The sequence below is a fragment of the Rhineura floridana genome, chromosome 1, assembly GCF_030035675.1.
Source record: "Rhineura floridana isolate rRhiFlo1 chromosome 1, rRhiFlo1.hap2, whole genome shotgun sequence".
NCBI classification, from domain to species: Eukaryota; Metazoa; Chordata; class Lepidosauria; order Squamata; family Rhineuridae; genus Rhineura; species Rhineura floridana.
Window position 1 is genome coordinate 275,817,118 of NC_084480.1, and position 13,268 is coordinate 275,830,385.

A 13,268-nucleotide genomic window follows, 5' to 3' on the forward strand; every position below is an offset into this window, starting at 1 on the left:
ACTCTGCGGTACAGTCCAGGGCAACAGCATTGACTTCCCTTACTGACACCCCCCCTTCCACCGTCCCCGCTGTACTCCGTTGCCCAAGCTAGGTGGAAGCTTAGACGGCACGACCGCTTTTCCCGCCCCAGCAACTGCAACGCACCTTGAGGCTTCCTCGGGCGGCCGCGTGGCCCTTGCCCGGCGGCCCGGCGAGCTCCGACGGAGGACTCCCCATGCCGCCCGCCTCTACCTCATCCGCGTCGTCGTCTTCCTCCACATCGACCACCACGTCCTCCTCTTCGTCCTCTTCCTCGAGGGCGGCCGTTGAGCCCTCCCGCCGGGGCGGCCTCCAGGAGTTTTCGGGCTTCAGCACACTGCGGGCGCCCGACTCCGAGAAAGGCTGAGCGGTCGACGGCGCGCTCAAGCGCCGGCTACCCAGGCTGGAGCGCTTGGCCAGACGGCGCGCTTGCATGGCCGCGCCCAGCTCGAGTTAACGCGGTGCACGGAGTTGGGAGTAGGCTCGGCTGCGTTGGGCTGCAAGGCTGAGCTAGGGGGCGGCGGCTGGTGCTGCAGCTACGGCTGAGGCACTCAGGGCAAGGCGGTAGAGACGCTGCTGCTCCTGCTACAGCCGCCACCGCTGCAAAGAGCGGCTGCCCTGGGCAGGAAGGCCGGGCGCGCTGCAGCCATCAGGGCAGCCCACCGAGTGTGAGGGACCCCCGGCTGGCTCCTTTCCCGCAGGCCCGGTGGCGCTCCCCAGCTGTTGGCGGGCGGGAGGGACGGCTGGACTGAATAAACGAGGCTCTTTTGCTAGTCTCTCCTTGCGGCTCGCTAGCCTTGTCTCAAAACCCGGACTGGAATCGTCTTCCCGCCAAGGCCTCGTCAGCTGCAGGCTCGCCTTCCCAAGGCACAGGCGGCCACTGAGGATGAGTTGCTAGGCTGGCCGGGATGCGTTCGTGAGGGCTTTTCTCCCTCTGAAGTTGTTTATATTTCACCCGGCAAAAAGTATGGACTATACTCCGAGGTGGGGTGCAACAGAACATGGTTACAGATGCAGGTCCCGGCTGCACGGGTAGCTCCGCCCGCTCTTACTTACTGAAGTAAATGGCGGAATCCTTGTGCCAGGAGGAGAGAGGCTTGGTGTGTAACCACAAGTAACAGGTGGATTAGGTCAGCCACGTGTGTTTGATCGCTTAGGGAAGGGCCATAAATTAAGTGGTAGTACACGTGGTCGCAGCACGCACAATACATCAGTTTCAGGTCCTGGCGTCTTATAAGAAAGTCATGCTAGTTGAAACTAGAGGCCCAGCTAGTCCCAGCGTCCTCTTCTCACCCCGGCTGATCAGATGATTATGAGAAGCCCACAAGTAGGATCTCTAGGTAGATCCTGGAGAGCTGCCCCTAGTTAGCGATGCTAAGCTAGGTAATGCTTAGCATCTAGAGTTAGACAATGCTAAGCTAGATAGAAGAGCAATGGTATGACTCTGTCTTACGTTCCTAAGTTTTTCTGTCCAGTCCTGTGCATACTTACTCGGGAGTAAGGGCTACATTGTTAAATAGAGCTTACTCTGAAGTAAGTGAATGTACGATTGCATCTTAACAGCCTGATCCTACCTTAGTTTAGCAGTTCTTACACATTGAAATTAATGGGTACCCCTAGCTACCCTGCACCAAATCTGGGTATTACTATGTTTATTATGTCTGCCTCTTCATTCCTGCATTTGAAGTCATGTTCTGTTTTTGCCCAAGCTTGCACTTACTGGTTTTTATAGTGCTGGAATGGCCTTCTGGCTATTTCCTTCAGCAGCTGCTAAAGGTGATTCTTGTGTTTATTGACAAAATGCTTAATTATTCTGTGCCCCAAAGCCCTAAGGTCCTTTAGTCAATAACTGAGTACTAAGCACCTTTTCTTCCCCAAAAAAGTATAGAACTAAAAATAACAGAATTAAAACAAAATGGTCCTTCAGGCTTAAATCAGTAAGGTAAAGGGAAGGAAACCAATGGTGTTGTGGTAGATTTGCAAATTAACCCTTCAGATTTGTTTTTTATATCTCAGACAATGTGCACTTCACTGAAGAAACATGGTCACTCAAAATTATGCGGTAGATTTGTGCAGTCGCTTGAGAATGCAGTCTAGCGTGACAGCAACCCAGAACTGAGACCAGAATAAGCTCCCCCGCTACACAGCTGCCTTGTGTGCTAAGTAAAATGGGTAAAGGTAGTAGAAGGGAAAGCAAGAAGCTCAAAAATGTAAAAAGTGTGTATACAAAAAAATATGTATTTGTAAATGTGTGTCTTACAGATACATTCACTGGAAAGCATGCATCCTGTTGATGTTGTTCATACTGGGTGAGTTTACTACTGTGTAATAAAACAGCAATGAGTTTGCAATCCTGAGTTCATCCACCACAATTTCCCCCAAATATTGGTCAAGAGTGTTCATGATGCCCAGAAGCCAATGTTTGTGGATGCAATCCACCTTGCACCCAACATTAGCTCATTCTTACTGTGTCCATTTTTAGCGCAGACAGAAATTGCTGCTGGCTCAGAGCCACAGTCTCTTAACAGGAGCAGTGTTGGCATGGTTATCCAAACCATATTGTTCTCTTTCAAGGCTTCTTTCTGCCTGCTTTCGCTCAAGTACTGGAAGACCAAAACAAATCTTGGGGACCAGTCATACAGAAGCTTTGTTTTTGGACCACTGGTCCTTCAGTCCCTTGTGAACTCAGTTGTTGCTCAGTAGCAAGGCAACTTGTTTTACAGTGTTTTAGGAACCCACGCTTGGGAAATCGGTAACAAAAAAATCAAGATGAGTTCAAGATTGTGAACATATTTGTTCCACTTTACACTGATAGCAAAAGCTCTTTCACCTGTTAGGAGGCTTATCGCTCTCGGATGCCTTCAAGACATGTTTGGCAAATTTACTTCCAAAATGAGCACTGTTCTTAATGCCATTGGTAACCTCAGGAGATTGTTGTTAAACTGGCACTGGATGTAAAGTTGAGTTCGAATTGCTAACCAGAAAGGCAGGGGGCACTGAATAAGATTTATTCTAGGGCCAATGCGTTTTGGAAGAAATCCTTCACCGGGGGGGGGGGGGGAGAGGAGCAAAGGAGATGGACATTTTTAGCAGCAGTTTTCAGATGCAAGGGACGTAGAGAATTCCTAATAAAATGTGCCTGCATGAAAGGATTTGTTCCTAAACATGCTGCACCTGGAATAAATCTTATTTCAACTATCTGAGGGAAATAGGGCTGGTTCAGCTACTGCAAAATCTTTTATTTGGATGGATAAAGTAACGTCTGATCCCACATGGCCACAATTGTATTATTTATTTATTATTACATTTATATCTAGGGTTGCCAGGCCCAGCCTCCAAGAAGCCTTCCGTATCTTGAAAAGTTGTGCAGGGGGAAGGGAAAATTCCACCTTGTGGTTTTTCCCATTACAGTGTTGCAAGAACACCTGCACTTGGCTGACTTTCTCTTCTCCTAAAGATACAGGATCATTCTCAGACCCTGAACCTGGCAACCCTATTTCTATCCCATGTTTCCTCCAAGGAGCTCAAGGTGGCATGCAAACATGGTTCTTTCCCTGCTGAACTTATCCTACAACAGCCCTGTAAGAGATAGGTTAGGCTAAGAGCAGCGACTAGCCCAAGGAGGATTGGGGATTTGAACCCTGGTCTCCCAGGTCCCAGTCAGAAACTCTAACCACTGCATCATGCTGTCTGTTTGTAGGCACAGCTTCCCATGCATGCGGTGGGTGAAAAATGCACCCCTGTGCTCAAGAAATGACCTCAAGGATGCAGGACCTGCAAATATGGCCTACCGTGACGCTTCTAGACTTGCTATTTTGCGGGTGGAATTCAGTTGCATACTAGCAAATCAATTGTGCAATTTATTATTTATTTATTTCTTAAGTTTTTGTTGCATCCTTCCTCCTAGAAAGAGTCCAATTAAAGAGGTTTTGGTGAACTTGTATAACAACAACCCCCACTGGACTTTTTGTAGTAGGAAAAGAGGCAGGAAAATGTACTGGAAAGCATCTGGTAGGGATTGCAGGTGTGTGTGTGTCCTAAGATGTCATGTCAAACACACATTGTATAACCTCCCTGTAAAGCTTATAGTGTAAACTTTCTGCAAACAAATTAGAATGAAGGCTCAGTAAGCAGGTCACCTAGAAGTGACCACTATCTCTTTCAGTTGCGTCTAGAAGGATGTTCCGTGTGAAGGATTTTCCACTACCAGTTTAAACCAAAGTGATCTACTTTATGTTATGAGGTACAAATTATAAAATACTTTGTGTTTTAAATAAATCATCAAGATATTAAAAGTCATCGCAACAGTGGAAACACTAATTCACTGACTTGTACTGAAAAGAAAAATAACGGATTATCTATCTCAAAAGGAATGAATCTAAACTCCTTCTAAGAATCCATTACGGCTTTTACTTCAGACTGTTCCTCCTACCGGCAGAATGCAGTCTGTAAACATGTGTGGCTCTCTTAAAAAGTCAGCCTCTCATTGGTAGAACTACTCCAGTTCTCCACTAAGCTACACATCTGAGCTGTCAGTTACTTTTACAGTGTGCGCTAGATTTTGGCGCCACAGCTGGGAGTGAGGTTTTTGTTCCATAACAAAAACATGAGCCTGAATGGCAGTGCACAGAGGAGAGAAAGCCATAAGCTTGGAGAGTGTTTGAATGCTGTCAACAAGGGAGCTTTTGGGTGTTCAGATAATATATTCAGAGTAGTGTAATACATTTTGTTTACAATCTCAGCCATAAACTCTTTAGGATATAAATGCATAATACTGAGCCTTAGTGATGTATAGTCTTATAACTAGTTCTCCATCACGGTGATTCCAGCTTTTTTTTTTATTCATTTAAGTGTCCCTTAGGAAGGTGATAAAAATAAGATCGTGATTAACAGTACAATCCTGTGCATGTGTCCTTGAGAGTAAATCCCACTGAGGTCATTGAGGTTCACTTCCTAGTAAGTGTGTTTAGGATTGCAGCCTATATTCTTCTTTGGGAATAAGTGCTGTTGAATCATGAAGACGTATTTCTGAGTAAACACCCATACAGGATTTATATTTATTTATAAAAATATTTGTTAAAAACTAATTTGTTAAAAACATCAGAGCGGTTTACAACACATAAAAAAGGATTGAGTTGTAGGTGCCGATTCAGATGACTATTTTTATTTATTGCATTGATTTCAACAAAATAGACTTCCTTGTGAATTTACATGAGATGGACTGGTTTTGGGAATGATTACAGTATTCAGTATAAGCGTGCAGAATTGCAAAATAATGCATTCTGTTGCCGGAAGCCTCAGGAGGGGAGAGTGTTCTTGCACTCGGGTCCTGCTTGCAGGCTTCCCCCAGGCACCTGGTTGGCCACTGTGAGAACAGGATGCTGGACTAGATGGGCCACTGGCCTGATCCAGTAGGCTCTTCTTATGTTCTTATGTTCTTAACTATTTTTGGAATATTTCTTAGTCGGTGTTAGGAATTGTTGCCAAGGTATAAAAAATGCACAGGAATAATTTATGCTTTATAATTTATACCTAGCAATAATAACTTATTAAGTCCTAGAAGATCTATCTCTTCCCTGTATCCCACTTCAAGTCCTCCTAGATCACAGAGTTGAAAGACAGAAGGGGCATTACCTTGCTTTGCATACACAACTCACTGAAATGAGAGGTGGGCATACTAGCAGAGAAAACCATGGTCAGCAGTGGTGTTATGATCCTTATTCCAGTTTGCTATATAGTAACTGAGGGCCAGTGAGAACAAGACAATTGTGTTGCTGCTATGCATGAGACTTTGCATCTTCCTTCCTTAGTCCTTAACTTTAACTAGTAGCCACTTACTGAATGAAAGGCTCCTAAAATGGAGGCTACAATATCCAGTAAGACTTTGAGCTATGAGAGCTTTGTTGTTGTTGTTATGTGCCTTCAAGTCGATTACAACTTATGGCAACCCTATGAATCAGTGACCACGAGCATCTGTCATGAACCACCCTGTTCAGGTCTTTTAAGTTCAGGTCTGTGGCTTCCTTTATGGAATCAATCCATCTCTTGTTTGGCCTTTCTCTTTTTCTACTCCCTTCTGTTTTTCCCAGCATTACTGTCTTTTCTAGTGAATGATGTCTTCTCATTACGTGTCCAAAGTATGATAACCTCAGTTTCATCATTTTAGCTTCTAGTGACAGTTCTGGTTTAATTTGTTCTAACACCCAATTCTTTGTCTTTTTCGCAGTCCATGGTAAGCGTAAAGCTCTCCTCCAACACCACATTTCAAATGAGTTGATTTTCCTCTTATCCGCCTTTTTCACTGTCCAACTTTCACATCCATACATAGAGAGCTATGAGAGCTAAGTATTGCCTAAAAGTAGACTGAAGTTGTGATAAGAGACCAAAGCACCAGCAAGAACAGGATTCTTCTTCTCACTGGCATAGTTGGCTTAATCTCATCTTCCTTCTTTATAGGCTGGCTCTTAAAAAATCTGGTAGACTCCTAGGTTTGTATTCAACGTAAGGTGAACGTTCCATCAGTGCAAGGATTTCTCCTTGTTCAACAGAACATTTTCTCCTCTCTTTCCCCCACGTGCCCCAAGCCTGTTCTGGGTTTTCCCCCAACCCTCTGCAATAGATTGGGGATGGTGTGGGCAGTGCCGGATTTAGGCATAAGCTAAATAAGCTACAGTTTAGGGCCTCACAATCCGCAGGGGCCTCAAAAAATTTCAGAATGTTTTTGGGGGGCTTTTAAAATTTTATGTGTACTGAATATATATATATATATATCTGGTGTAATTTTTTAACAAAGGGCCTCCAAGCTTTAGATAGCTTAGGGCCTCACCAAGTCTAAATCCGGCATTGGGTGTGGGGCACGTGCAGGGGAGGAAAGGCATGTTGTGCTAGCAGTAATCCTTGCGCTAGCAGTTTTATTTAGTTGAATATTGCCCCTAAGTGTTGCAAATAATGTTTGCATTGTATTAAAAAATACTCTACAAAAATACTGTGAATGTGCCCATATTCTACTTTGCCAGGTTATGTGCCTGTTAGAAATTATATTTTATTTTCAGATGTGTTCCATTTGATTTTTTTTAAAAAAAATCTTTTGCTTTATTCCATGTTCAAGATAGCTAAATGACTGAAACAACAAACAAAACTTGCAAACACAACAGCAACAGCAACAACCCACAGTTTGAAGGGAGATCTATCTAGGCCAGCCTTTCCCAACATTTGGGTCCCCAGATATTACTGGACTACAAGTCCCATCAGCCCCAGCCAGCATGGCCAATGGTCAGGATTTATGGGAACTAGTCCAGCAACATTTGGGGATTCCAGTGTTGTGAAAGGCTGATTCCAAGGCCTCCATTCTCTGTTCCACTGTGGCCTTCATTCTCTTATAGACTGGCAAAAAGTTTTAAAGATGAATATATTTAATCTTGCTGCATAGATGCTTTGCTTTGTCTAATAGCAAACATAGCTTCAATTTTTGTGACTAGCCTTGAAGGTCTATTATGATAGACAGCGTATACATGTTTTATTTAAGGAATATTTATTATTTAAAATTATCAGGATCCCTTTAGCCTATTCATCATCACTAGCTCTATGGCAGGTAATTCAACATGTTTCTGTTTCTTTGGTTTTTCTGGCTACTTGTTTCTATGCAATGGAGAAAACTCCAGAATTTCACAGCAACTGTCCACATTTACTTTTCCATAGTCATCAGTGTGGTTTCATATTTCCAGAAACCACAAATTCCAGGCTCCCTCTCCCCCTAAAGCCAGTGGGATGGAATAGCTAGCACATAGGGCTTAGATGTGAGAATCCCAGATACCTTCTTAGCCAAGTCCATAAGCTTCAACTCTTAAGTAGGCTGGCTGAGAGTGATTTACCCATGTTACTGGGCTGCCGTGAAGTTAAAACAAAGCTTTGAGCTCCACAAAGATTGGCAAAGTAGAAATAAAATAATATCCCACTTACTCCATTTTTCTATTACATGGGTGCCTGTTTGGTTATGGCTTTGGAATAGCAGAATACACTCCTCTAGGAGGCTGTTCTATGTCTGTCCTTGGTCTTGTTTTGGACACTAGGGAAAATATTGTACTAGGTATTGGAAAGGGGATTTTTTTACTGTTTTTGATTTGTTTAATAATTGTATATGTATAAAAACATTGTTTTATTCTATGTAGTCTGCTTGTGTTGAAAGGTGATACAGAAACAAATATGCAGAGGCGTGCAGTCAGCAAACAGCTCAATCTGAACTTGAGGCAGACTCTGAACTGTCATTATGTCATGATAATCATGGTTCATCAGAACATGTTGTGAACCATAGTTTGTCATGATGGGAATGAGCCACAGCAAGTTTCAAGCTTCTGCATCTCGCTACTCTCCAGCCATGCAAACAAGGAGAGCAGAAGCTTCTGTTCTAGATTAATCATAGCTACTTTTTGAATGAACCTGACAGACTGTGGTTAACGTTAACCCTGGCTTATTTGAAACAAGGTATCTTTTGAGTGTAGTTTGTGAAGATAGCTTGTTTCAACAAACAATTGTTAAGATTAACTACAGTTGGGGTTTGAATGCTATGCTAAACTGTGGTTGATCTGAAACAGAAGCTTTGGATGTCAGGAGAAGAGGGGAAAGGGAAGTATGCAAGCCTGAGGCTCAGGCTCACTGTCCCTTGTTTCTGTCACAATAGACTATTGTTTGTTCCTATCATTATAAACTGACCCTTGGTTGGAGTGAACAGCCAAGCCATAGTCAACTACTTTGTAAGTCAAAACAGGCCCTTATTGACTCCTTCTATTATTTATTTATTTATTTATATTATTTGATTTATATCCCGCCCTTCCTCCCAGCAGGAGCCCAGGGTGGCAAACAGAAGCGCTGAAAACACTTTAAAACATAATAAAAGCAGACCTTAAAATACATTAAAACAACGTTAAAAACATTAAAAAAACCTTTAAAAACATCTTTTTAAAAAGGGTTAAAAACATTTTTTTAAAAAACATATTAACAAGCAATTCTAACACAGATACAGACTGGGATAGGTCTCAACTTAAAAGGTTTCTTGAAAGAGGAAAGTCTTCAAAAGGCGCCGAAAAGATAGCAGAGATTGCGCCTGCCTAATATTCAAGGGGAGGGAATTCCACAGGTAGGTGCCGCCACACTAAAGGTCCATTTCCTATGTTGTGCAGAACAAACCTTCCAATAAGATGGTATCTGCAGGAGGCCCTCACCTGCAGAGCGCAGTGATAGACTGGGTATATAAGGGGTAAGCCGGTCTTTCAGGTGTCCTGGTCCCGAGCTGTATAGGGCTTTGTACACCAAAACTAGAACCTTGAACTTGGCCCAGTTTAATCCCATATGTCTTTTAAACTCTTAACTAATTGCAGTCCCATCCTCCAGCCTTCTGAAATGGTGGCGTGGCAGTACAGCAGAGATCAAGCCAGCAGCTCCCTCCTTTGCAAGCTTCCTTGATGCATGGCCCTGTCTCCGGAGTCCCTGGTTCAAGACCCTTCACTGTTAGTCTAGGTAATGCAGTTTAAGATAATGGGTGTGATGTTCCTGCTTATATTGTAAATATGGTAAATGCTGTTTATATAGAAGATATATGGTAAGTAGAGTGAAAGAGGAGGGGGAGTACATGAGCAGTAGAATGCTGGATGATTGGCTGAGCGTTTGAATGGCTGGGAGTATAAATGGAAGAATGACAGTTGAATCTAGGAGGTTGTGATTGAGGTGGTGTCTTTGAGAGGTTGAGAGAGAGGTTGGAGGTTTGGAGGTGTTGTTGAGAGCGAGTCGGAGTTCTGAGGCAATTAGTAAAAAGTCAAGTACCTAACAGAATATAGATGAAACCATACGCTTGTGAAACATTCCTTAAGTAATCTTGTTATTTCTGATATTTAATAAATACTTATTTGGTTTACCAAAGGCCTGATCCTTGGCTGGGGGAATATACAGACCAGAAGGGAGGGCAAGGTAATTACCAAGGCTGAACAGAAACTGTATCTAATGGTGGCAGCCCTGAAGGAAGAGATTGTAACAAGTCATGTATCCAGAGCAACCCAGAGTTGTATGCTTTAAATATAAAGATACAAGGGGGTTGGGAACAGCATAGGTACATAGTCACAAAGTAACAAGCTATAGAGAGACTTAGGCAAAGTCTCTGGGAGTTTGGGTTACAGAAAGTGACTGGTAGTGCTGCTTAGCAGTGGGATCTAGTCAGATCTGTGCTAGAGCTGTAAAGGGTAAGAATAAACCTGATGTTCCTATCTGCTGGTAGCCCCAAGTGAGAGCTTCACTGGTGGTGCTGGGGAAGGACTTCACAATGGGCACCATCCAACCCAAGCAAAATGCTTTAATGTCCCATATGATCGTGTCCAATGTTAGTTCTACTTAGAGCAGACCCTTTGAAATTAATGGACATGACTAACTTAAATCCATTAATTTCAATGGCTGAATAAGACATGGTTGGATACAGCCTTTAGAATGGTATTCTACTTTAGAATCATGCAAAGAAGGCATTTTATTATGTTAACATTATGTTAATGTTAATCCTACTAACAAACTGAAAAGATGGCAGATTCCATCTCTCTTGTGCGTGTTTCCATACATACATAGGGACAGAGCAGTTGAATACCTCTGCGTGAATTTCTGGGAGATCTCACAGGGAATTATTTGTCTGCCCACATGAAGGCCCAAGCCCAATAGAGTCCCTAAAGAGAACCCTGCTTTGTGGGATGGGATGCATGGCGCTCCTAATTCTGACTATTTAAATAGGGAAAAATTATTAAAGGGTATCATAAATGTATGTAATTTAGGCCAGTTAGCATAAAACCCATCACTCTGATTGATTGAAAATATGCGCTTTCCACAGGAAGTTTGCAGTGTTATTTCACGGCAAAGCCTCTGTTTTCTAGCTGGCATCTACTCACTTTGGAACACTGGTAATTCACTGGCATGCATCCACTTAGTTGTGGATTCACAGAGAGCGGCTCTCTGGTTGCCTGTTAATCTCATCCTGGTCATGGAGATTAGTTGATTTGAGCAGTGCCAACTCACTAAGTATAGCTGCTCCACTAAACTCAAAAGTTGTTTGTGAAATGAATACATACAGCATTCTTTATTTGGCTTACCCGTAAAATAAAGTAATGATTTAACTAATGTTAGGATTTCATTGACTGTACCATTTAATAGTCTTTTAAAATTATTCCTCATCTGGATAGATGGCATTTATATTTATATTGAATTTAGGCATATATCCCTTTTCATTGGCTATAATCGGATGTTTCTCTGCATCATATCAGGAAATGATTTCACCTGGTACAAATTATTACATCATATTTCCCCATGGGAGCAATTTTGCTGGGTAGTTTCTGTGCTTTATCGCATGGAAAATCTGTTATAATGGGGGGAAAGTTTTAAACATAGGTCAAATTCATACCTGCATGTACATGACAGTGTTTTCCCAGTTGATTACAGTAAACATAATGATTGACATCTGAACATGTGAGCTGATTCTACTGAAAAGTGCTGCTTGTTTTTAGGAAGATCTGCAACTTCTGTAATGTGCGAATGGGACTGTCACTGTGAGTTGCTTGAGGCAATTCCTGACCAGAGACTGGGGGCAGAGACGGACTTACTGTTCTGCTGGTTCCAGTGTGTCTCTACCTCTCTTTTTTGAAAACGGGGGCACATGACCCTAGTCAACCCCCACCCGTTTTTACTGTAATACCTGGTGCGATCAGTTCAAGTGTTGTTGTTTTTAAATTCAGCTTCAAACAGATTTTGCAACTGATCAGCAGATCAACCTGTTCTCCCTCCAGGTGTGGCCAATGGAAACGCTTGGCTGTAGGTGACTCGTGTGCTCACAGCCTTGGCCTTGACAAAAGCATGTCAGTAGCCTGGGATATTCTGGTCTATCATGTAGAATGAAGGGTGGGAAGACTTTAGTCGTGCTGAATCTACTCATTTAATAGTACCCCAAGATTTACCAACCACAGTATGATACAGAGTGCCACTGAGCAGCTTCTGAGCCTAGGAATTTGTTTTCAGTACCAGAACTTAATTGAGCTCATGGTCTCTTTACACACACACACACACACCAGGTTAACTTTCTTCATTTCAGGAGCCCAATTTAGGTGGCAAAAGTCCTTTTGTTGCTGCTGCTGCTGTTAAACAATTGGGAGTCAGAAACCTTAGCCAATCTGTTGCAGAGCACCCAAAGAACTATAGGTAGTACCCAGAAAATAGCTTCTGGGAACAGTAGCATAAGAGCAGGGATGGGGCTGAATGCTTGGGGGCTAGAGCAGGAGGGAGGGGTTAGTAGCTGCTAGGAATAAAAATGTTCAGAGTTACACAGAGGAGGTCTCACTGCTTTGGTAATCTTGAAGCAGAAGCATAGACATTACTATTTTAGCAGGGATATGTGGGTTTTCCATTTAGACCAGCTTGAAATGGGACACGTGGAGATATTCTGAGATGACTTTAGTGGCAAAGCTTGTCTGATGATATTTAAAAGAGCTGCTTAAAAAGAAGGGGGTCATGAAATGCTTGGTGTTTTGGGAGAAAACATGCAACTACTTCCTAAGATATGGTATTAATATTAATAAGTACAAATGCAGTTTAGCTCACGTTACTGCCAGAAACTATAATAATGAAAGCCTTCACTTTTAAAAGCCCTAGGGACACTAAGAAATTTGCTTAACAATGCAGCAACACTTCTTAAGTGTTTGAAGTGAAAGTATGGCACACAGACATGCAATTTCTCAGTTGTGGTTTCCCCTGTCATAGGTTTTTAATGTATGGAAGACTTCAGAACCCTAATTGTGTGAAATTCCATGCCCACTAACGCCAATCAGTGTTGAACCTTTCTTTTTGGTTTTCTTTTGACTTAAGTAAATCTGAAATAATGTACTGATTTATATGTCCTGGCTTTGTGATTTTGCTGAATTGTTGTACTTGACGTTCTGAATGTAAATAGATAGTCTTCCATTGACGCCATGTTCAGGATATTAGAGCTTGCTTTCCTGAAAACTTTTCCATTAACTAGGTACTTATCTTGTCACAGACATGTTTCTGGCAGAACTGCAGTTGAAGGAGGCTTAGCACACATGTACTGTAAGCAATTACTTCTGGCAGCTTCATGCTGCATTCATGGCTGTCCTATCATTATAGCTCAATCACTGCAATGTGTCATCTCAGCACTACTTAAGTGGGAGCCACAAGGCTGCATCTGCATCAGCAGTGTGTAAATCGGGTGAGGAAC

General features: G+C 42.7%; 1 protein-coding gene and 1 long non-coding RNA gene across 3 annotated transcripts in view; one reads left to right on the forward strand and one right to left on the reverse strand.

The window, feature by feature from the left end:
• Positions 1-1,148, reverse strand: part of ZNF704 (zinc finger protein 704) — a 90,044-nt gene extending 88,896 nt beyond the window's left edge. For both annotated transcript variants that reach the window (XM_061602089.1, XM_061602079.1), the window contains exon 1: positions 146-1,148. In XM_061602089.1, coding sequence (XP_061458073.1) covers positions 146-454 — 309 coding nt within the window. In that variant the 5' untranslated portion in view covers positions 455-1,148. The remainder of the gene's footprint in view (positions 1-145) is intronic.
• Positions 1,149-2,280: 1,132 nt separating this feature from the next.
• LOC133372914 (uncharacterized) overlaps positions 2,281-13,268 on the forward strand; it is a 37,385-nt gene continuing 26,397 nt past the window's right edge. Inside the window, exons 1-2 of the long non-coding RNA XR_009759579.1 lie at positions 2,281-2,328; positions 9,407-9,532. This is a non-coding gene — a long non-coding RNA (uncharacterized LOC133372914). The remainder of the gene's footprint in view (positions 2,329-9,406; positions 9,533-13,268) is intronic.